This window comes from Pipra filicauda, unplaced genomic scaffold (assembly GCF_003945595.2).
Source record: "Pipra filicauda isolate LSUMZ 115617 unplaced genomic scaffold, ASM394559v2 scaffold142_size1944046_pilon, whole genome shotgun sequence".
Lineage (NCBI taxonomy): Eukaryota > Metazoa > Chordata > Aves > Passeriformes > Pipridae > Pipra > Pipra filicauda.
Window position 1 is genome coordinate 1890636 of NW_024103907.1, and position 24056 is coordinate 1914691.

The following is a 24056-nucleotide window of genomic DNA, read 5'->3' on the forward strand; positions in this document are numbered from 1 at the left end:
GAAGGAAGAACTCAAAGACAGTAAGGGTATGTTATCCTTATTATGGAGTTGGTTGCACAGAACAGTCTCTTGAACTTGTAATGAACACCTAACATAGTAGATTAGACGGTGGGCAAAAAATTCCCTTTCCTGCTCATTAAATAAAGAAACAATGAATTCCTGGTTTTCGTGGCTTATGTGTTCTGTTTTGTTCTCATAAATGATTCCTTATAGTAAATATTCCAAAGTTAACGGGGTAAGAGTGTTCGAATACCAAGTTAATAGGATAAAAATGTTCAAGTCCACAGTACTGAAAAAAAGCAGAAATTTAGTCTTAGAAATACCCTGATATCTGTATATAAAACACAAATGTTAGACCAAATCCATGCTACTGTACCAGTTGTGGTTTCATACAGCAATGAGATAATCAAAAAGTTTGAAACAATTCGTGAAGTACTTCCATATTGCTCAATGCATATTTGTGTGCATTTCAGAATGTAAGGAGACTTTACAAACACTTTCAGAAAAACTGTTTTCTTTAGGATCCTGACAAATTGCATATTTAAGCAGAGGCCTTGTGTACTTACCACCACCTCCTTCTCTGCGGTTACGTGCACTGCCATCTCTGCCAGACTTAATGCGCTGGGGAACAGTGAAAAAGGTTTGAAAAGACTAGAACAAAAACCCCCATTTAGCAATATATATATATTAGAGATAATTATTGAAAATTTAACTTAGCTTATTAACAACACAGTAGAAGAACATTAAACTAGACTTACTACACTGCAACTAATAAACCCTGTTTTTTCAACATACAAAACTGTCCTTAAAATCATTGTTAAATCCAATAAAACAAGAGTTCTGTGAAAAGAATATCTCAATAAATTATTTTTCTTCAGATAAAATTTATACAAGGAATGTGCATAAAAATAGTTCAGATGTTACTTTGTAAAGTACAGCTGAAAAAACAGGCAACATAGCCCTCCTTGCATGAGTTCAAAGTAGCCTCTACCTATTAACATCTTGTAAATCCCACAAGCATTTTATTATTGTAAAGACTCAAAGGGGAGAAGTATGGGAATCTATAAAAAAACTACTCACCCTATGGATCTTAGATTTTGAATTCTTGACACAGTACTGTACTTCACAGCAAAATTTAATTTGCTGTTGAGTGTTAAATGCAAGATAAAGGTGAAGGTAAATACTTTAAAAGCTGTGTTTAAAAAGTCAGCTCTCTTGCAAAGAGGAAGGTACCATAAACATTTTCCAGCTGTGTTTTTTTTAAGTGTTATTTGAAAACTTTAACAGTTTATCAAAACAATACCTCTGTATGATATGGCAGACTCAGCTTCTCCTGGCAAAACACCGAATTTCTCACGCATACATCTTGTCAATTACAAGAATGTATATCTCAGCAAGGGACTTTTTGATAGGTAGGTACAAAAACTTGGTGTTTAAAGCACTCAGATATTAATAAAGTATCTCTGCATCTTATTTCAAAATATGACTTCAGGATCTGAAGAAAACACACGTGCACACTACCTAACCATGTTTTCAGGTCAACTACTGAAGCTTCTTCACTCATTTTTCACCAGAACAATATAATGGAGTCTGGGAAAGTTGGAATGGTACCAAAGAAGTGAAAGAACTTTCAAGATTCATGCCAACAGAAAAAGGAAGAACTCTTAAATCAAAACTCACAGGAGTCAGACAGGAAAGCATTGAGCCTAGTGTGAAACCAGGATTAGTCTAGGAGAGGAGCAATTTAGTCTGGAACCAGAATTTCTCATACTTTTTATTTATTTTGGGAAATCCTCAAGTCTAAAATATGTTCTCTGAATTTTGTATTAAATATCGTTTTCACAGTCCAGTGAAGTAGCATATATCAATCCTTCAGGAAGCATGTTCAGACTCTCCAAACATTGAATGACTGACATCAAGTCTGACAGTGGAAGCTTAGCTTCTGACTGCCAGAGGGAAGCAGTCCCTAGATGATAGTGCCCTCTCGGCACTCACATCCTAGGACTTTACTCCCAAAATACTACATCAGTACTACAGCTTAAGCATATGATTAATTCCTGTAAAGTTCCAAGCGAGTAGTTTGTAAGTAATCCCATACTAAAAGCAGACATTCAAAATAGGTTTCCACCCTAAAAATGCCTGTTTCTCTTCCATGACTGCAAAAGACATTCAGGATGGTTAGCCCAGATGTAGATGCCTGAAGGTAAGGGCAGTAAGTCCCTGCCAGCATTTGCACCTATCATCACTGCTTCACAGCACACCCCATCAGCCCCTCATTTTCAGTCATTAAGCTCACTTAACGGAAATAAATAGTAATGTGTGTATACATCAGTGCCGAGGAGCTTGTGTGAACTTTTACACTATTACCTGTCTTTTTTAAACTGAAACATGAAAAGGGAAGATTAATGCAGCAAAAAACCAAACCAATACCAAACAACAAACCCAACATCCCCCCCAGAATGCCCCAACATATGAAGGTTGCAGTAAAAACTGAATGCTGTGAGAGGCAGGGAGAAAAATTTCTACAGGGAATGAACTCCACAGATGTTCTCAGATTCTTGGCTGGAAGTATTTAACAACTTGTCCATATTTGAGAACTGAGAGAAATAAGTACTCCAGAATATTTATTTTGGTAAAAACTCCATGTGGATGTACTTATTCTGGAAAAACAATGCCAGAATAGCAAATTTTGATAAATTTCTACAGGAAGACAAAGTCTGTGTGCAGACTTTGAAATGCAGGTATACTACACCAGCATTTAACTATTTTGTGTTTACTGGGTGCAATCAGAAAAACATGGCTTAATCTGAAATTGGGAGCAGGAATAGAACTATATCTGGTACTGCTAACTGAAACCAGTATTCCTATTGGAAACTTAGGTGGTGAAATAAAATTTTGGTAATTTTAGAACTTGACAGTTTAGTTTATGACTATATGGTCACGGAAGACAGAAGAAAATTCTTAGAACAAAAAAACCCTAGTAATTTCCAAAGCCAGATGGTAGACATAAGGCTAAAAAATCACACACAGACCCCAACCAACAACAAAAAAAATAAATCCCCAACCCAAAACCAGGGTATGGAACCCGGATGCAATCACAAAAAAAGGAACTGCAGGGCTATTGTTTGCAAGACAGCGCTGATGCTGGGATTCTGTCACAGAGATACTCAACTTCTAATACAGGACAGCCACATACTAAATTGCAATGCATCCTGAAACATCTTTTCTTGCATCTTTCTTTGTTCCTTTACTATGCAGTAACTTGTGCTACCATGCATCTGTACTGGATTCCACTGATACCTCTGTCATTCAGATATGACAGGTACGAATTCCCTTAACATGATGAAGTCAGAATGAAAAAATACTCCATAATTTAAGTGTGATTTCTCTGTTACTAAAATCTTAAGTAACTTAGATGATTAAAACTTCTAAATATTCTACTGGTAGTTTTTTCCTCATGAGAAAGTAGAGAAATGGTTTGGGAAAGCTCACACTTCCAATGTGAAATAAACAGAAAGAGATGTGATTTTTTTTTTTTAACATATTCGAACATTAACTTTCTGAAAGGAAAAAAGGTGTTTTCCTTAAAATCCTTGACATTTGCAGATCTGTTGTACATAATTAACACCTTCAGTGTAAAAAAAAAGCCAGAATTACATGCAAGGAAATAGATAGCCTCTCCACCTCTTTCTCTCTTATGAACTATAAAATAATCCAGTTGTAACTGGTTTAACTGGTGAGCTTTCCCAAGTAAAGTGCTGAGGTATTGAAAGTTATTGCAAAGAGCTATGTATATTACTGACATTGAACTGATATTCCCTAGAAACCAAGCAAAACCTGTTTAACACACTTTAGAGAGATCTCTTAATTATGAGTTTTGCAGAATAGAAACATTATATCCGGTCATCTGTTTTGCTTACTGATATGATTATGGGGAGACATGGAGGAATACTAATCCCACTACAGCCACAGACTGCTTCTTTTGTCCATTTTTGCAAGTGCTTTAAATTTTTACATTTACTGAAAATTCAAACCAATACACTTCAGCTAGTCCTTCAAAGTATGGTTGTAGCATAAAGCTGGAATCCTTTGATCAGTGTTTCCCTTTGTGAGTTTCATTTTTAAAATGTCCTAGTGTCCATGGGCATACTCAGACTCCCTGGAACTTAAGTAAAAGTATCTGGCATCAAAGGGGACCCAGTAAGTGTTACTAGGAGCACAGTAAATTAGTTAAGACTTAATGTGTCCTAATGTGACTATGTAGCTTTGAGGCAATAGGAAAAGCAAACTTGAACACTTTGCAGTTCAACAGCAGGGATACTGCTTTTTAAACAAGCAGCTGTTTTTCATTTTAAAATCTTACTTTATCACCAGAATAGCAAGAAAACAATGCACCAGTGCACACACACACACAAATGTGAGCTCACTTCTGAGCAGAACACAAGTTATGATCTCATACCTTTCACAGCCTGTTGCTGTTCCATGCATTTTTTTTCAGTTTAAAAACTGGCACTAATATGAATAGTTTACATCTAACTATGTAATCTGTCAATGTTGCAGCTTTGTATATAACAAAAAGACAAATTCTTGGGCTCCCCACCTCTCCCTGTAGTTGCATTATTACTTGGCTTATAAGTACACTAAAGTATTAAATGAAATCTGGCAAGTAGGTAGGAAAGATGACATTCCAGAGACATTGAATTATGCAAGTGGTTCCGGCATTCCCATCACATCCACATAGTCCATCTTTCACTAGTATTAAAAATCACAGAAAATCCGGTATTCAAAAACTATTCAGACAGATATAAGACTGACCAGTAATTTAAAACTAAACTTCCCAAACCTCAAAACATAAGCCTCTCTAAACCAGGAAGTTAATAACACATTTTATCTTGAAGTAAAATAAATACTATTTTAGCTTCATCTATGTACTTACCTGCTCTCTTATTTCTTTTAATTTTTCCACTTTCTTGAGCTTTGTTATATATTCCTGGACTTCTTTCAGCCCCATATCTGTGCAGAGACGAACTAAAAATCGGAGGCCTAATTGAAAAGCAAAAAGCACCATTAAAAAAGGTTTACAAGCAGGTCCAACTACAAGTGCACCCCAACAGAACTGGACATGCAGAATGGCAAACAGTGCAAGCAACTGTGCAAATAAGGTGACTCCAGTCCAGTATCGCCATCCGAGTTGTGATATTTTGCAGGTAATTCAACATTTTCTGTGTGTCTATATCCATGAAGAGTACAAATACCATTTATACATGTGGAAGGCACTAACTCACCTGGCTCAGAACTCTTAACATTTGCAAAATATTTCGGAAGCTGGAAGCATAGTAATGATACTAAGACATTACTGAGGAGCTGCTATCAAGAGCATTTTGTTGAAAGCAATTTTACAAATGCCAAGTGAATCAAAACGTTTTTTTCTGTTGCTGTGGTTGATTTTTAAAGAGTAGTATTTATAGAATTAAAAAATCCCAACAAACCTGACATGAAAATTAACTACAACTGTATGATTGAACCAGAAGAACCCCTAAAAACATTCTCCTGAGACACTATACCAAACTGAAGACATTGTTGCTATTCCTATGTGTTTGTCAACATTCCTTTGAAAGAACTGAAGCCAAAACAAGCATGACATGATACATTTCTCTGCTGACACTTTAACAAACATGTTATTCATTATGTGCTAAGCTAGTTTTCTGCTGGTTTAGGGAAGACATGGTCAGGGAGGGATGAGTGAAGAACCACTGTTTCAGCAGCAGAAAACTTAAATCAGTTAAATTGTCTTGTCTAACTTCTGCCTCCATTTGTGTAATTTGTAGAAACTACATTCAGAAACATATTTGCACTCTAAAAGGTTTACTAAATACCCCTCCAAAATATGTGTGACCAAAATGAACACCATATTTAGCACTGAACTTCAGTTGTACAAGAGAGCTGTGTGATTCCTCTTTAAAAAAGCAATAAATTTGTTAAAGCAGAATGATACAATTTTAAAATAAAACTGAATTAATGTTCTTCCCATGTTGCATTTAAAAGCATAGACTTGTTGGCGACAACCTCGTATTTTGGAATTTGTGAGGCAGAGTGTGGGATGTCAGAATGTTTTCACAACCACCGACAACCCCTATTTTCTACATGGCTTTTTTATTTAGAGTACAGGTGTGACTGATTTTGCAAAATGTCTTACTCTTCAAAGATTTCCAGAGACTGGTTGACCAACTATACTTAAAAACCCAGCAACAAAATCTCACCCTCTACATTTTTTGGAAAGCCTGGCTTTGGTAAAACTTAGCAATATGATTTTCTCATATCTAGAAACTTACAGCAGGAATTTCAAGTAGCAGGAACTAGAAGTACAAATACATATATTTTATCACAAGAAATATCTAATAAGTAACATAGTTATGTATGAGAAAGAACTCAATCAATCCGACTCAGTTATAACTAAGTTTATTTTCATCACTCTTCTTCAGCATTGACCTAATATTTCTTAAATCACACTTTAGTGTTGTCACAGAAAACATGCAGCATTAGCATGAATAAAAATGTTAGTTCATAAAAATATTTTCATATGAAAAACATGTCATATGATTACTAACACACATATTCTATGTAACAAAGTTTCCTTTGATAGTTGTACCACGGAATTAAACAACTTACATTCAACATTCTCTGGGAATTTTCTGTGAATGACTTTGTATTTCTCTAGAGCTTTCTGGTAGTTACCTGTAAATAAAACAAACATCTCCTATCCACACAGTCAAACATAAAAAAGAATATCTGATGTGAAACTGATACACTTTAACATCAATGTATCTTTTTAGTTAGAGTAAATAATTTAATATTATAAGACCAAATTTGGTGAGACCAAACTTAAAATTCTTTAATTACGTAATTTAATAGTAATTTACTTTAACAGTAAAAATTAAGAACCACTGAAAACAGTCCAAATTACTCTGTAAATAACAAAATTAACGAAGAGCAGTTTCCTGACTTTTGCCTTTTTTTTTGACCTTCCTCTAATACTCTGTTTCTACAACACGACTACTAGATGAACTGTATCAAGCCTAACAGGACTTATCTGGGACTGCAAATGTATGGATTGATCAAATGGAAATATCTAACAGCAGAGCTCTGCCTGTCCTTCCTGACATCAAAATACAAATTGTGTGGCTCTCCTTTGCCCAGATCTGGTAGTGAAGTAATTATTCCTTAAGTCTTTTGCCTTCAATTTTGACTCAGATTGATTATGGAAAGGACTGACTGACCCTGTAAATCTAAAATATCATATCCATTAAATACTTGACAAAAAAAGTTTCTTGAGATATCACTGTTTTTCTCTTCCTGGTGTGAGGCAGAGATCAAACTGATGTGCTATGTGTTAACACGATAAACCGGGAATTTTGCCAATGAACCGTAAATGATCTAAGAAGCAGCCAAGCCCACTGTTTTTCTTTGCTGGGAAAATGTTTCATCTGTCTAGTTTTGGGTGGTGCTGATTATTCTTAATACACTGGCTTCCCCAGGTCCTGTTCCTTTTCTCACTGTTGTATTAAATAACTGAGCTAAGTGAGAAAATGCACTTATTTATTATGGAAGACTGTTCTGTGAAGTTCTAAAGAAGCATAAAGAAGAGGGACAAGATGGAACAGGAAGAAAGAAGAGTATAATTTACATCATCAAGTATCCTGAATGCATTTTAGGTGGTGAAAAACCCCAAAAAGGTTAGTCTCTTTTAATTTTGCTTATCAGTGTATTCTATTTCCAGTATGGAAATACAGCACATTAAGACTCTCTTCTGCTTGTGTAGTGCAAATACTATTTTAATATTGAAAAATTATACCTGCTGTTGAAAAGAAAAGGGAATTAAGCAACTTGAAAAACTAACTGTTTATGTTGGATCAGTTGGTAGTATAATTACATTCAAAAAACCTTCAGATCACGTGTGCTGTACTATTTTCTTTATTTATTTAAGAGCACAAGGAATGTTTCACATATAAGTCAGTGCAGGCACACTTCCTGGACTTAAAAGAAACTTCATGTTTTATTACATATACAGAGAAAATTTATAACAAAATAATACATAACTGAGTGTTCACACAAACTTTAGCACCAATATTCACATCAGTCAGAAAAGATCAAAAGAAAAAAGTCAAAACATAATCAAAACAAAACACAGAATCATAAAATGGTTTGGTTTGGAAGGGACTTTTGAAGATCATCTAGTTCCAACTCCCCTGCCATGGGCAGGGACACCTTCCTCTAGACAAGGTTGCTCTGAGCCCCACCCAATCTGGCCTTGATGGAGCATCCACGACTTCTCTGGACAGCCTGTTCCAGTGTCGCACTATCCTCGCAGTAAAGAATTTCTTCCTAATATCCAGTGTAAGTCTACCCTCTTTCAGTTTAAAACCGTTGCTCCTTGCCCTGGAACTGCAGACACCAGTTTATCTCCATGTTTTCTATACGCTCCCTTCATATATTGTCTAGTCTGAACAACCCCCATGGATTACAAAAAAAAACGTTACAAACCTCCAACCAGTTACCAGAAAGTTACAGAACTTACCACTTCTCCTGTAGCAACTTGCAACCATCAGCTGCCACTTCACTTGTGTTGGCCTGTATATAAATAAAATAAAGTTATGCACATTTGCCAAAGAATGAATAAGCAAAATAATCTGCATAGCACTGCTAAAGACCTACTATTAAACTACTAATAAATTTTTCACCTAGCCTATTGCCTTCCTAGAAAGAACTTATCCAGCTCAATTCACACACAGTTCACCCCTGCATCATGCACCTGTTTTCAGGCCTTGATGTCACTCATTTTCAGTCGTATGTTATAGCCTTCCTCCTGCTCATGATTCTGTGCCCAGACACAATTAGTAGACCGGACAGGTGAACCACTCATCTTTGTCAGAGTTACAGAACCATGCAGTGGGGAAGAAGAAAATGCTAAACTGTATTTTGAGGAGGCCCTACCACTAGGATCCCGTGCATGCCCAAGAGATCCCTGCCAGGAAGCACACTCCCCACTCACAGCTTCAAACTCTGGTTTCTCCTTTTTGCCTAAGATGCCATTGCAGCATCTAGCTGCTGCCTATATGCTCCTTCTCTTTTTAGCACATAATGGTGACAGGTATGTCAGAGAAAATATTTGAGATGTTTCAGCATGTACAATAAAACAGTTGGACTCCTTCCTCATTCTGCTCAAGTTAATGTGAAAACTGGGAAATTTTAACGTCAATAGTGTCAAGATCCTCTATAAGCCAAAGCACTTTCCACATGTGGCTTACAATGCAATAGTAGCATATCCAAAAGGTACTGTAAGACAACATTTTCAGAATAGTTTTGTACTTATTCTCTTCAGTTTTTCCTTCTAATCGTAGCACAGGCCATTTTTAACTCTAAATAATCTGTTTGCCTGGTAGTTGCCAAAAAAGCTCATGAAATACAGACGCTGCACCTTTTTAGTTTCAGTTGAATGTGTCTCCTGCAAACAAAGGCAGTCAAGGAGACACGAAAATAAAGTTTATTACATAGTTCAGTATGAAAATTCTAGCGAGAAGAAATTGTCAGCAGCAAGCATTAACTGCACAACTCCTTTTATTACGATAGATTTGTGCATGCTGGTAAAAATAAAATAATGGAAGCTGTTGTCCAGTTCATTGTCTAACATGTTATCTTAGAATGCAATTTAAAATGTAGTTATTGTGATTAAAATACTGAATGCATGAAGCATGAAGTATATGGATTGTAAACAAAGTAAACAAACTAAAAATTGTTAAACTAAAAAATGCTGTTCACAGTTAAAATAATTTAAAAACATAACTATTTAAAATCAGTAGCAATTTATATTTACAGACATATTTACCATTTAGCATATCTAGGCTCTATTTCTAGTACCAAATAAACACCAAAATATTTATGCATCATTATCTACTGTTAAAAATCTCCCACAGAGAAATTTCTCTCTATTACAGATAGATTACAATTACAAATAACAATGAAGAATTTCATATGCCAATTATTCATTAAGTACTTTACAATCCATATACTTCATGCTTCATTCATGGACTGAGTGAGATAAGAAGCACAAAATCTTTATATCTTTGCCAAAACAAGATTATGAAATAATTCTTTTTAGTTTCATCTGTTTCTTTCAAAATTTTCTAACAAGGCCATGAACACCAGTATTTGCAATCTCATAGTTTGACTAAAATATAACTTTTTAAGATGGCCAGTATTTATAGGGAAAAGAATATTGGCAAACCTGTGAACTGGGTATTTTTATCTTATCTACATCTCTATTTCTTTATAATTATAACACCATTTGGGTGAAGTCTATGTCTTTTTTTATTATTTTTTTTCATTTTTAATCCTTATTTAAACCTTGGATTTTCTCTTCTACAATTAATGTCCATTCCAACTCAAGTGTCTCAAAGCCAGAATTAGTAATTTTTACTGAACTTCTTACAACCTGGGGGAAACGACTGAATGGTAGGCCTTGAATTTGAGCAGTTGCAGCTCTGAAGTTGCAGAGGAATGTAAACAACTCTAAGGAAATATTTACTGCAATGCCGGACGGAACAAATCTAATGCAGCCGAGACCAAAGGTCACCAATCAAAATGTGTGTAGTATCACCAGTGACAGTGTGCACAGTGTCTTCAGTGTCACCAATGACAGCATGCACAGTGTCACCAATGAAAGTATGTACAGCATGCTTGAGACTTTTAACCAATTATGTTGTAGCACGATAGTATGCAAAGAATATAAAAGAAACAATTAAGAGCAATAAACAGTTTTCCTGATCACCTTACACCTGGACTACGACTGATATCTGAGCGCATTCTTGGCCATGGCAACAACCTATTTGCAGTATAATTTTTCCTTGAGTGATACTGTACAAACTTTTTGTTCACACGCTGTCTTTGTACAGGCATGCCCATTCAGATTCCCAGAACAAAAAGAATGTCAAATTTTGGATCATCACAAGACAAGAAACAAGAGAGTTTTGTTTAGTATGATTTTTGGTAGGTTTCCTAAAACACAAAATAGAGAAATTCACACTTATTCAAGTGAATTTCAGTTGCATGAATTGGTTTGTTAACACAAAATGCTTCACAAATTCCACATAAAAAGACCATATGCATGTCTTTTTAGAATTATCTTTGAACTCTGGATTATAGATTTAAATTTGACCAAATTTTATTTAACCATTCTCTGGTAAGCTCCCTTTCTGAACTAAAATAAAGTATATAGCCTATATACTTTCTGAAGTGCATCATGTTCTGCTAATGGACAATTTTAGCCATTAAGTTGCTGAACTGAACTCAGTATATTTCAAACATCTCTATCAGGATCGATTTAATCTGCAAACTTATTTTCACTGACCCCTGCACTGCACTGCACAATTTTGCTTACTTATATACCTTATTTGTAATAGCTTTTTTATGGAAGTAGGAGTGATGCAAAAAGTGGAAATGCAGCAAGAACGGCTAAAACACGCATTTATCTGAACCACCAAATCATCTCTGCATAACAAAACAACAGAAAGGAAATATTTCACATAAAGCCACGGAGAAAGAGGTCTTGGTGGCTTTGGAGAGCTATTGCCCACTTTGTAGCTGTGTTTAATGGCAGATAACAGAGAAAAAGAGGGTCTAATACCTAATACTTTCTTGGGCCCAAAGGAGGATCTTATTTAACATTGAAGTTGCACAGTAAGAACAAAAACACACTGTAAATGAACAGACAGTTGAGAAAATTAAGTAATATCCCAAATACTCTTAATTCGGATGTTTGCTTATAGTATTAATAAAGTTATACAACTGATTTATCTCTAGGTATACTTATGGATGTCTAATCACAAATCTGAGTAGGCATAAAATAATAACTACTTACAGGATAAGTGCTGCTCTTTCAAAGTACTCAATGGCTTTTTCACAAAACTGGGTGTCAATATAATATGCTCCAAGCCATTCAATGACCTCAATGTTTGAAGGGAAATACCGGTATGACTGACAAAACAGGAAAGGTGAAAAACCCCACAATTTTAGTGATAAACAACATCTTTATGGTACTTCTGGAATATCTTACTCAAGTGTTTAAGTCTCCAGATGCCCAAAATGTGTAATATAAATGAATAGAAGTAGTGTGCTGTACTAAGTGATCCTGGGAAAAAGAAAAAAAAAAAAAAAAGGCATGCCAAGTTTTCTAATTGCAGAATGCTTTTTAGAAGTTACCTGAGATGAGTCTGTCACATTTTCCATCCAGCCTTATTTGAAATACTATTTTAAATAGCTTGCAACAACAAAAACATTTACTTAGCTCATGTCTACATATGAGTAAGTTACCTAAAACATTAAACAATGCTAACTAATACGTGTACAATTTCATATTCACATCAGTCTGCTGGAAAACTCAACTAAAAGCATTCTTTTCTATACATATGTACATAAATAACATTTTCGGCTTTTTAGAAATTCCCATTGAAATAGGCAGCAAAATTATCATCAAGCACAACTCAACTAGTAATTCAGACTGCAACACAGCCTTTGGTCATCCTTACTTCAGAGATAAAAAGAACCCTCATATTGCAACAAAGCCATTTCCCATCATTCTTTTTTCTAAGACAGAAGAATCTCTCCAAACTACAGATAGTAGTAGAGCTGACTTGAAATTAAAGAGGCTGTATATCTTTATGCAACTATGTATACATAATGTATAGCTATACTGCTAATATATATATATAAACTTACATATATAAACACATTATATACGTATCTCCATATCTATTATACAGACACAGCCTCCAATCAACTCAGTCACATTACACACCTTTAAAATTACTACATTTACTAAATTTGCTATATTCAGATTTTATTTTGTCCCAGACTATATTTTAAAATAAAACTGTTACAGGTCAGTGTAAACAATGACCACATAAAGAAACATGAAAGTCTGGGTCGGTCTCCACATGGAACCACAGGCTATGTGTTTCCTTAGGCTCTGACTACAAAAATGAGATTTTGTCTCTCCCAGTATCTCTTTTTTTTTTCCTTTCTGGAGGACATTTTAAAAAGTTTAAATGAATCAATTGTTAATTTGATATAGGAACTTAGGGCAAAATTTTCTGTAATTATTATAAAGTGCACTGAAAAAGCAATATAAGAGCAAGTACCTCATAGTAATAATGAAAAGCTTGGGATTTATCACCTTCATTATCATATAATTTCCCTAGCTTTGAAAGTACACGTGGATCAGTTGGTACTACACTGATCAACTGCAGGAGCCACTCTATGGCTTGATTGGGATCTTCCATGATCTCATATCTGAGTTTTCTTCAGTCAAGGACTGATGCCAATGGTAGTTTGATTTACTCAGAATTCCTATTACTTTACCTAATGCAATCCATGTGCTGAACAGATACACCAGTCACTGTAGCGTGAAGATACACTGGCCTTCTTTTTTTTTCGTATTGTTTTCATAATTTCATTTCCATTAGAAAGTCTTTTTGTTATGCTAAAGGAAAAAAAATATTCAGAGACTTCGGCTGCTCTTTCACCTTAAAACCAGGTTGGGCTCAACAGAACTTTGGGCTCAATTCTTCTCTCTCTTTCTGACACTAATTTTACTTTGACTTCCTTGTTTATAAGAATAAGTCTGACAACCAGGCCACTGATTTTTAGCCTTTACAACTTGGTTAGTTTTTCATACTAACAGCATTTTGTTTTACTGTAAGTGATAAGGTAAAACTGCTATTCCCAAGAACAGACTTTTGCCAGTAGTGAGGTTTTCTGCTGTATGTCTAAGAAGCACAAGCCAGATTCTGGTCCAGAGAGGCAGCATTAGTTGTAACTCAGCCTGTAGTGTGCTCTTCCCTCCTCAGTCACCCCTGAGGGGCACAATGGCTCAGAGCTCTCAGTAGTGTGAGCTGGAGCTACTGCCCAACCTGCTTTTTCACTTTCTGCTGCATCCTACCTATCATGCAAAAAGCTTGTGAGTATTGGTGGAAAACAGTTTTACACAGCAGTAAAGCAGATAAACTCTGCTCCAGATGGGAACTGGGAGTTGTTGGGCCATTTATGCTGTTGTAAAGGGGCTATACAACAAGCAACAGAGATCAGAGTCCTTTGGTATTCTTGGAGGTTACTTATTTTACCGACTAAAATATATTTTTATTATCTACACTATTCTTAGAAGTGTAGTACAGCAACTGAAATCTGTTCTGCCTTGGGAAGGATTTTATTACAGTTTGCACATCCTCAGAATTGTTAAAGAAATTCATAGTGTAGAATATCACTGGTGATGTGCAAAGCCAATTCCTCCCTTCCTCAGCTTTTCAATTTGTTGAGCTTTTGCAGTATTGGGAGATAATTATTTTCTTACACATACACTAACTAATCTGAAAACAGCTTTCAGAAGAGAACATCATATTCATTAACCATAATTTTTTTTCTTAAATATTTTACTTACTTGTGCTTATATATGCCATATTATTTTCATAATAAAATCAGCAGCATTTGAAATATTCCAGGACACAATTTAACACTGAGGGTAAATCACTAATTCCCTGCAATGAGAGCAGTCTTAATGTATTTCTTCAGTCTGGAAATGTTCTAGCAGGTTTAAGTTCTGGTCTTATTTTCACAAACATCAGAGAACAAATCATCTTTACTATAATGGACACTGCAGTAAATTTCCAAGTCACCCTGTCATGATTGAAACACATACTTCAGACTAAATGAGTTTACTATAACCACCACCCTTATCATAATCCAGAAAAAGATACATGCTTGCTATCTGGTAAAGGACTTGGGCACTATTTGGAAGGATTGCATGGAGTTTCAGCAAAAAATCCAAAGCTTCGTCTATCCTGTTTAACTTCTTGTACGCTAAACCTAAAAAAAATAAAGGTTACAGATTCAATGCAGTGAGAAAAAGACTACTTTGGCCTACTAACTGACAGAATAACAAGAAAACCAAAATTGGTACTTGGAGGAAGTATGACTGCCTTGACATTAACAGACTCTTTGTGAGAGCCATGCTTGACCTACCAAACTGATAAACACAAGGAACGTGAACCCAATCAAAGTGCAAGGACACGTGTAATCTCACTTTTTGAACAAGATGAATGGGGGAATAAGGGTTTAATAATGCTAGAACTGGTATACTTTTAGTAGGTAGCATAAATTTCTTAATCTTCAAAGTAACTTATTCATCTGGAATTACTAGTCAATTTTCTTAACACAGGGATTTTTTTTGCAGAACAGACAGGAAGTACAAGTTAATATCTTGCTATAACATAAATTACTCAATAAAGTAATAATAACTCACATATATTTCTACATAAGAACACTCTGAAAGACAGATTCTCAGAAAAACTGTTACCTTTAGACAAAAGCTAAATCACAAAAGCACCTATGACTTACCAAGGTTATAAAGTGCTTCAGTGCATAAGGAATCATTCCTGAGAGCTTCCTTATAAAATTCAGCTGCTTTTTCATAGTCTCCATTTGCAAAAACAGTATTTCCTTTGTTAGTTAGAGCTGCTGGATTATACCTATCAGAATTTACAGCTAAATCTGCATAGTTAGTTGCTTGTGCCAATTCATTCCCCTACATGAACAAAACAAACATTGTATTAGCTCTTTGTCAGTTAATTTTCTTGCAGCTGTGGCTTCTTACAGGAATTACAAAAGACTGAGGATTAAAAAAAAAAAAAAGATTCTTCATTCCCAAAATATTTCTTATATATTTGCATAAGGCAGATCATCTCTTTCTAGTCGCTGATAACTTAACACTTGAGATGTGTCTTGCTGTTGTGTCCCACCTGGTCTGGAAGTTTTCTTTTAAAGTAGCATTTATTTAAAAAAAAAATAAATAAAAAAATACCCATACCCTACAAACTTCATACACAAACACACCTGCCTAAGCTACGTAGTTCAGGTCTTCCTAAGTTCAACCTGGGTCTCCAGGACCCATGTTTTAAATGGAGCCACTGAGCTGCTGCACAAATCCCACTGCAGATACACTTCTGTGGCTTGGGGCTCAATCTCACTCTTCTTCCCAGCAAGAGGATACAAAAAGACCTGATCCAAACTGCAACTACAGCCAAGAACTGGTGTTCCAGATTAACTCCTCTAGCACAGAGTTTCTTCTTGTTTACAGGGATTATTTAGACAGACACAAAAATTGTTACAAAAATACAGAAATTGCTACATAAACCGCAGTTCTTACCTGGTTTTGTTGAAACAAACACTTACCAAATAATAAAGGAACGAAAGGTTTGTTGCAGCTGCACTCTTTACTCTGCTATCCTTTTTTTCAAACATTTTCAAAGTCTCCAGTGCCTAGAAGTAATTTGGAAACAACTTACTTCCAACTGAAGTAAACTTACTCCAAAATCCTTTCAGAAAGCATTGATAAACTTCACAGTAACAAACAGCTAAAATTATCAACTCATGTACTCACATATTTGATAATTACTAGAGCTTGTAACACATACTTAAAGCATGTACACGCAACAGTATATCTGTATTATACATAACATTAATTTTGGTCACAAAATTTCTATAATATTGAATATTTATTACTTCTCCAAAATTTAGATTAGATAAGGCTACTGTGAACTACACAGATATCTGACAATTCTATACATATAAAACACAACGTTAGATGATTTGCTTTTAATCTGGCTAATTAAAATTCTCATACATAGTTTTCCAGCTAAAAAAGAACGTGCCATATGTAAAAAAATACACACAACAGCATAGGACTGGACTTGAACTTGCAGTTGGTTTGTGTATTAAGACAACGACAACCGCCCAAGTCTAGGAAGTACTCACATGTGAAGCCACAAAGCTTTTTAAAAACTTTTACATGAAAACTAAATTTCATCAACTTCAAAATAAAGATAAAAAGTAAACATATTTAAACTACGAGAGAAACTTCGAAATAAAAGGCAGCTTTTTCTTTTGGACAACATTTCTAACTGCAGACTAAATGATTAAGAAAAATCTGTCTTCTTGATGCCAAATATTTATATTAACTACACAAACTGTTAGAATATCACAGTGAGCCCAGTTCCATCATGTATCACAACACAGATGTGGCAACCTCAATTTAGCCATCAACACTAGCAATTCAAAAGTTTCCCTCTTTCTTGATGTGAAACATTTCAGCTGCTATTTACATATCAAAGCAAATGCATTATACTGTATGTCAAATGCCAAAATAAACATAAATGAAACAGGTTTTAATTGACTGTCATACATACAATGTTTCACAGTTAGTCTACTAGTCTACACAAAAAACGAATGATGTGTAAAACGACAGTATACACAGCTAAATGAAGTTCATTGATTTAGTCAACTACATTCCACCCAAGAACTATGAATTACTAATGATCTTAATATTCTCCAATAACAGAAAATCCTCTAAAAATACACCAATTTTAACCAAGAAAAGCATTTCAAAAGGCTCTGGATTTTGTGGTCTCAGAAATGTAAGAATTGTAACTATGATAATTTTAAATTTTATATATATTTGTGACTTTCTCCAAAAAGGGAATGATCCCAAATATTTTCAGATGCCATACTACTATATCTGAGGTACTCTACTATCAAGAAAATTCTTCATGGAATTTTTAGTGAATTTAGAGCTTTATAGTTCAAAGTTACTTTCTGAAAAGCTCTTTCCCATTACAGCTGATTTATTTAACTTTGCTTTTACTGCTAAAAGGTATCTTTGATGATAAAGATCAGAGAGGAAGTAATGTCCTTTTCATGTATAATAAAAAGTTCACGTGGACTCTGAACTCAATTCATTTACTGGTCATTTACTGGTAAATAATGTTGCAGGTCTCTTGAACCCTTTCAGCAATTATGAGCCCTAGGATGAAAATCCATAGCAATATTCCTTTTGTCCTTGCAACACAGCACTGTCTCATCAGCTACATTTAAAGATTTCTAAAGAACTTCTAACTTTTTAATCCCAACAATAATTATTAGTTAGATTCAACAATCAAAACACTGACTGTCCAAACTATTCTTTGTGACATGCTTCCAATGTACCTAAATTATTTGCTTACAGAAGTTAAACTTCAAAGCAGCTTGCCTGACTCAAGCAGGATGTGCCAGAGATGTTTAGGAGCTGCATGGTTAACCTGCAGAATTTAGGTTTTAAATTGATTTTCAAAGGTTTTTTTCTGATATTAAAAAACACTCAAAATATCTAATACACAAAACCAGACATAGTATGGTAATTTTCCTCTTGAATTTTCTTTTATTTTTTATTTGCAAGAACTGTTTTAAAATAACATATTCATTACAATGAACCCATCTATTTTAGTGTTTTGGTTTTTTTTAAACACAAAAAAAACCCTTTAAGCCTTGAAACTGAGTATTTCAAAAAGTTTCCATTCTTGTTCTTCAGCCAAAGGTGTGCTGAGCAGGTGGTGAGTTAGTAAGTATACGAACAACAGGCAGATTGGATGAATTTAAATAGCAGCTGCAGTTTTACTAGAACAAAATGACTCTCTGCAATCACCATTCTGCAGTCCCACTGTACCATTAAGTGGTTCCAGTGCAGGTTAAATAATAATCACATAATCCAACTAAAAGGAGTTCTCCCCTTACTGCTAACTTCCAACACCCTTCCCTCTCCCTCCATTTAAGTACTACACAGAAACATCACGAACGATCTCTGTATATCATTTACTTCTGAAAATTGATTTTAGGGGGCTTTTTAACCTATACTGGATACTAACTGGAAATCACAAAGAATTACCATGACAATAGTAATTTCTTAAGTTTGTATGACTCTTTACCTACCCATAACACTCTCACCCTTCAAAATCTACCAGATTTGCCCAAAATTTTCCAAACTCTCAAAATTGCTTCCTGATCTCAGAAAAGCTATCAGTGTGCTGGTTTTGGCTGGGATAGAGTTATTGTTTTCATAGTAGCTTGTATAGGGCTGTGTTTTGGGTTTGTGTTGGAAACAGTGTTGAAACTCAGGGATATTTTCATTACTGCTGAACAGGGCTTACATAGGGCCAAGGCCTTTTCTGCCTCTCACCCCACCCCACCAGTGAGTGGGCTGGGGGTGCACAGGGAGTTGGGAGGGTACACAGCTGGGACCTGACCCCAATTGACCAAAGGGATATTCCATATCATATGGCATCATGCTCTGTATATAAATAAGGGGAAGAAGGAAGGGGTGAATGTTTGTATGAGCAGCTTTTGCTTTACCTATTACATTGCCTTTATCTCTACCCACGAGTTTTCTCACTTTACTCTCCTGATTCTCTCCCCCATGCCACTAGGGCAGGGAGTGAGCAAGTGACTGCCTGGTTCCTTGTTTGCAGCTCAGTTAAACCACAACATTCAGACATGCAGTGTAACAAAGTATAACTCTCTTGCTGTATCTTCAGGGAAGGAGAAGTGGACAAGACAGGCAGGAGGAGGAAGAGCTGTTCAGGAAACTAGAAAAACTTAAACATGAGAAGTAAAAGGGGTTAAAGTCAAGCACGTGGCTCTGTGTCTACCCGTCCAAGATGTGTGAAGGGGAGGGACCTTAGAACATGATGGAGGTATTCACAGCTTCAGCAGTAATTTTGCTGTATATGATCTCTCATACTTCTTGCCACTTGTGCAAAACTGGGGGTTGATATTCCTTCTTATTTATTAAGCATTCCTATCACTGAATGTACCAACCAGTGCATGTTAGAAGGAAGCTGATCAAATCCTGTCAGATATCTGAGCTTCCTTTTGTTCAAATGAAGCTGTTTTCCAACTGCTCACATTTCAAACCAAGCCTTTTCCACAAGCAAATAAAAGATTACATTACAATTTCGATGAAAACCTGGTATTATAAATTGTGCCACAACCCATAAAGATTAAGTGCAAAAAAATGCATTTGTCTTTAAATAAAACACTGTCAGAAAGCTGCACATTCACTCAGATAATACCAAAAACTTAAACATGGCAAGCTGTGGTATTAATTTATACACCTATATTGGCAATGCATAGAAAAGGAAAGCTAGAGTTAACAGCCTCCTGTACTTATTAAAAAGAAACTGGTGAAAATTTTTAAATGAAGGCAGTTTGGCATAAAATTCACAGGCAGAAATTTATCTTTCTAATGATTGGGCAGCCAGCTAGAGAAAGATCTTACCTACATAAATATACAGAAATCATTTCAAAATAGCCAAAAGTTATCTCATGTGTATATTTAAAAATACAACAAACCAATTAAAATTAAACATGCAATAATGTGCAAGATAAAAAAATATAAAGTCACAATGTTTTTGGTAGCTCTATCTTCTGAACTTCTGCAAGCTATTGAATTTTGAGCAACGTGCTATACTTTTACCTGGAAGTACTAATACTGTATCTTTTCTATGACTTTTTTCATTTGCTAATACACACTGTGGCTTAAACTGCTGTAATATCTTCCCAGTACTGGTGATTCACCCAGCCCCCTGTGCTCTCCAGAGGGGCAAGCATTTTTATAAGACATGCAGAACTGTCCAAGCTCCTGAGCAGATGCTTAATGTAATTTCAATTTGTATTTCAATGGAACAATAGGAGGGCCGACTAAAGTATAAGAACAGTTTACAGTAAAATCCTATAAAAGCTGTAGTACGTGGGGAACAGTGAGAATACCAGAGCATAAGCATTAATGATACATATGAAGTGCAGCTGCATATATTTTGTCAGTCAACCTAACAAGATTCAGCTCATATTAATGAAAACACCTTCATGTTGATTAGCAACAAGCTTTCTAGGCTCTATTGACTGTACTAACCTCAGTTCCACTAACTGTAATGACAGCTTGGACACCCAGTGAAGATAACTAAATCTAGATGTCTTGATTTTGAAGTGCATTCACACCAGCTTCTGTGGCAGAAATTTTGTTTAGATAAAGCTCATCTCTTGCCAGTGTTTTTATAAAGTTATTTTACTGATCAGCATAAAAATAATTATGTTTGCATAAATCATTCTTTCCCTCACCAAAAAATATGCTGTGGCTCAGAAAGGTATCTTTGCAAATACAGTAAAAGCAGTAATGTGAAAAGTTACTATACCTGGTTAAAATTCTGCTGCCTCAAGTAAGTAGTGGCTTTATTTATTTCCAGGTCATTGGCTAACTCTACATAGTGGGAAGCTTTTACCGCATCAACACACCTGCAACAGAAGCGATCCATAAAGATAAACAAAATGCACCTGTGCAAACCCCTCTAAGTTATACACTTTTGCATCTAATTTGCATTCCAAATTCAGTTTTTCTTAGCTAATCTTTCTTCACAAAGGAAAAGAGCACTCTGATTAAAAAATATTTGAGAAAATATTTATACCCATAACTTACCTTAATAATAGTACCTCTGCTATCTCTTTTTTTTTTTAAGCCAGCTGTCTAAATATCAATTTATTTTTCACCACTGAGCAATACTTGATATCAAAAACTCACTAAGACAATTTTTCAAACTATTTTCTTTGGATACATTCTATACGGTGGTTTTTCGAACCTCATCTCCTGTTGCATATATTACCAAACCTGTAGACCAGATTAGTGAACAAACTGCAGAGACTGCAGATTGTGTCCCTGAGCTCCATAATAATAATAATAAAGTCATAATAATAAACCTCTTTCTGGTCATCTCCCAGTTATTTGTGGCTTAGGGTCTTCTGCAAAATGAGTGCAGAAGAGAATGCAGCAGACAGTTCAGATGTTCATTCACAAACTCCATCTTCCAGGGTTTGATGTGGTCTACCTTAAGCTGCCTGATCATATGAAGCAAGACCTTTATTTATTGTATGCACATACTGTTCTCTCAAGCAGTTGGTAATTAAGCACAGTCAATGAACAACTTGCAGGATGCTTCCTTCATCCCTTCCCCTATTTTTTTAACTGGTGGAGAGCTGACTTCCTTTCTTCCAACAGTTTGCTATATTGCCAACAGAAGTTTAATTTAACAAACTGCCTCCTGCTGTAATTGGGTTGGCACATGGACAGTCTCTATACAAATGTCTTTTATGCTGGAGGAAATATTATATTAAATAATAGTAATTTCTTCTTTTATTACAGATGTCTTTGCAAAGTCAAAAAAGTTTTCAACTGCTACTGCTAACATCTTTTAACTATAAAATGCAATGAGATCTAACTATCCAACTGTTCTTTTTGGAATATGACAGAATAGTCCCAAGACTATGTCACGTTTTAAGTAACATGCTATGAAATCCAAAGACTATTTCTCCCCACTTAATTTCTCTAAAGACAATTAATCTGATTAAAAGCACATTTAATACTCAGAGGACTCATTAAAAAGTTTATCATTTGGAAAACCAAGCTCAAACTGCTGGTTAAACTTTTTCACTGGGCTCAAATACCTCAGCCTAAAATTACAGAGAGTAGATCTATCCTGATACACACAAAACAATCCCACATATCTCACCAGAAGTTGTCTAACTAGCCAGAACACATATAAGAGTGTGTTACTTCATGACAAGTATTCTGTGGATAGCACTAAGAAAACAGTATCTGACAACCTTTTCCAATTTTCCTGAACAAAAAAAACAAGACACAGAGCAAACAAAAACGACTTACTCATGCTAACAAATTCTAAAGTGGCAAGCTAATTTTCACAGGACATACTGTTTAAGTTCTGATAATTCAGAATGGCAGAAGTAGTGAAATTGTAAGATTATAATGATTATTAAACCATCAAACACCACCTTGTGGACCCTAGCAGACAAAGCACATCTGTGTGAGAGATTATTTCATATTAGTATAAACAACCTTGTAAATTATAATTATAGGATCTGCACAATTTGAAAATAATCCTAACAGGCCAAAAACCCCAGGTAAAGGACAGTCCTCTTTTCTCAACAAATGTCCTTCACTACCCAAACACTGAACACGTTAGTAATTTTGTGCCTGCAGATACACAACACTCATTTGTGTACATGTTATTTTTCCAGTGTTACTAAAAATACATAAAAATATCAAAGTCCTTATAATAGAAAACTAAAAGTAAGTTTAAAATACATCTTGGGAAAGTTATACAAATCATTTTTATATTGTCATTACAGTAGGTGTGTCTACTTGATTTTGTTTTAAAGAGAAGAGTATTCTCCTTTGGTAAATACCACAGAAAGCATAAGCTAACCTATAAACTAAAAAATAAAGTTCAAATGGTGAACTGTATCAGCAGCCTATCCCTGTATATACTTGTAAAATGTTTAAGAAATGGTAGATTAAATTTACATTTAAAAATATTAGGTTTTTAAATGAAATGCAAATAAACCTTTCCAATAAAAATTTGGATTTAAGTATTTTATATAATGAGTCTATGGAGTAATGAAAACTTCTTGGGCACCCCAAGTTTTCATCATGCTATGTTCAAACTTACACTAAAGAGTAGTGATCATCACCTTCCATATAGCGTTTGTTTACTGAGATTTTTAAAAGCTTTTCAGTTTTCAAGCTGAATTTTCAAATTCAATTGAGCTTTTGGAAGTTCTTTTTGCGTGAACACAGAACAGTGCAAAATATATATTTAACAGCTGAGTTTCAATGATAGACTCTAATGCTTTGTTTTGTTCTTCTCCATAGGATTATGGAGGCAAACTGTAAACAGCCTGGATACTACATTGGAGATGTGGGGCAGATCGTGTTTCCCAGGCTGTTTATGTTTGTGAATCTAGTTTCATAACCAGCACAAGACACTCACATACAGTTTAGAAAAAAAGAAGCCCCGTTTGACTCTTACCAGTCATAGCCTACTGCAAAAGATGTCTCAATTACTGGTGCAATGAGTTTAGCAGCTGTCATGATGTATTCCTCTGCCATGGATTTCCTAAGGAAAAAGAAAACCAAACAAAAACACAACATAAAAATATTAAAGAAATTCTTCACTGCAAGGGTGGTGGGGCACTGGTGGCCCCAGAGAAGTTGTGGATGTCCCATTCCTGGAAGTGTTCAAGGCCAGCTTGGTGGGACTTGGAGCAACTTGGTCTAGTGGAAGGTGTCCCTGCCC

At 35.3% G+C, this 24056-nt stretch overlaps 1 protein-coding gene across 6 annotated transcripts in view; it reads right to left on the reverse strand.

The window, feature by feature from the left end:
* IFT88 (intraflagellar transport 88) overlaps window positions 1–24056 on the reverse strand; it is a 44665-nt gene that overhangs the window by 9875 nt on the left and 10734 nt on the right. For 5 of the 6 annotated variants that reach the window (XM_027743383.2, XM_039378668.1, XM_039378667.1 and 2 more), the window contains exons 14-24: window positions 23790–23876; window positions 21105–21204; window positions 16279–16365; window positions 15445–15631; window positions 14805–14913; window positions 13194–13344; window positions 11915–12030; window positions 8576–8628; window positions 6670–6735; window positions 4937–5043; window positions 567–621 (exon numbers count right to left, since the gene is read on the reverse strand). In XM_027743383.2, the coding sequence (XP_027599184.1) occupies window positions 567–621; window positions 4937–5043; window positions 6670–6735; window positions 8576–8628; window positions 11915–12030; window positions 13194–13344; window positions 14805–14913; window positions 15445–15631; window positions 16279–16365; window positions 21105–21204; window positions 23790–23876 (1118 nt within the window). Of the gene's footprint in view, window positions 1–566; window positions 622–4936; window positions 5044–6669; window positions 6736–8251; window positions 8443–8575; window positions 8629–11914; window positions 12031–13193; window positions 13345–14804; window positions 14914–15444; window positions 15632–16278; window positions 16366–21104; window positions 21205–23789; window positions 23877–24056 lie in introns of those variants that run through there. The other variant, XM_027743384.2, reaches the window with a different exon arrangement.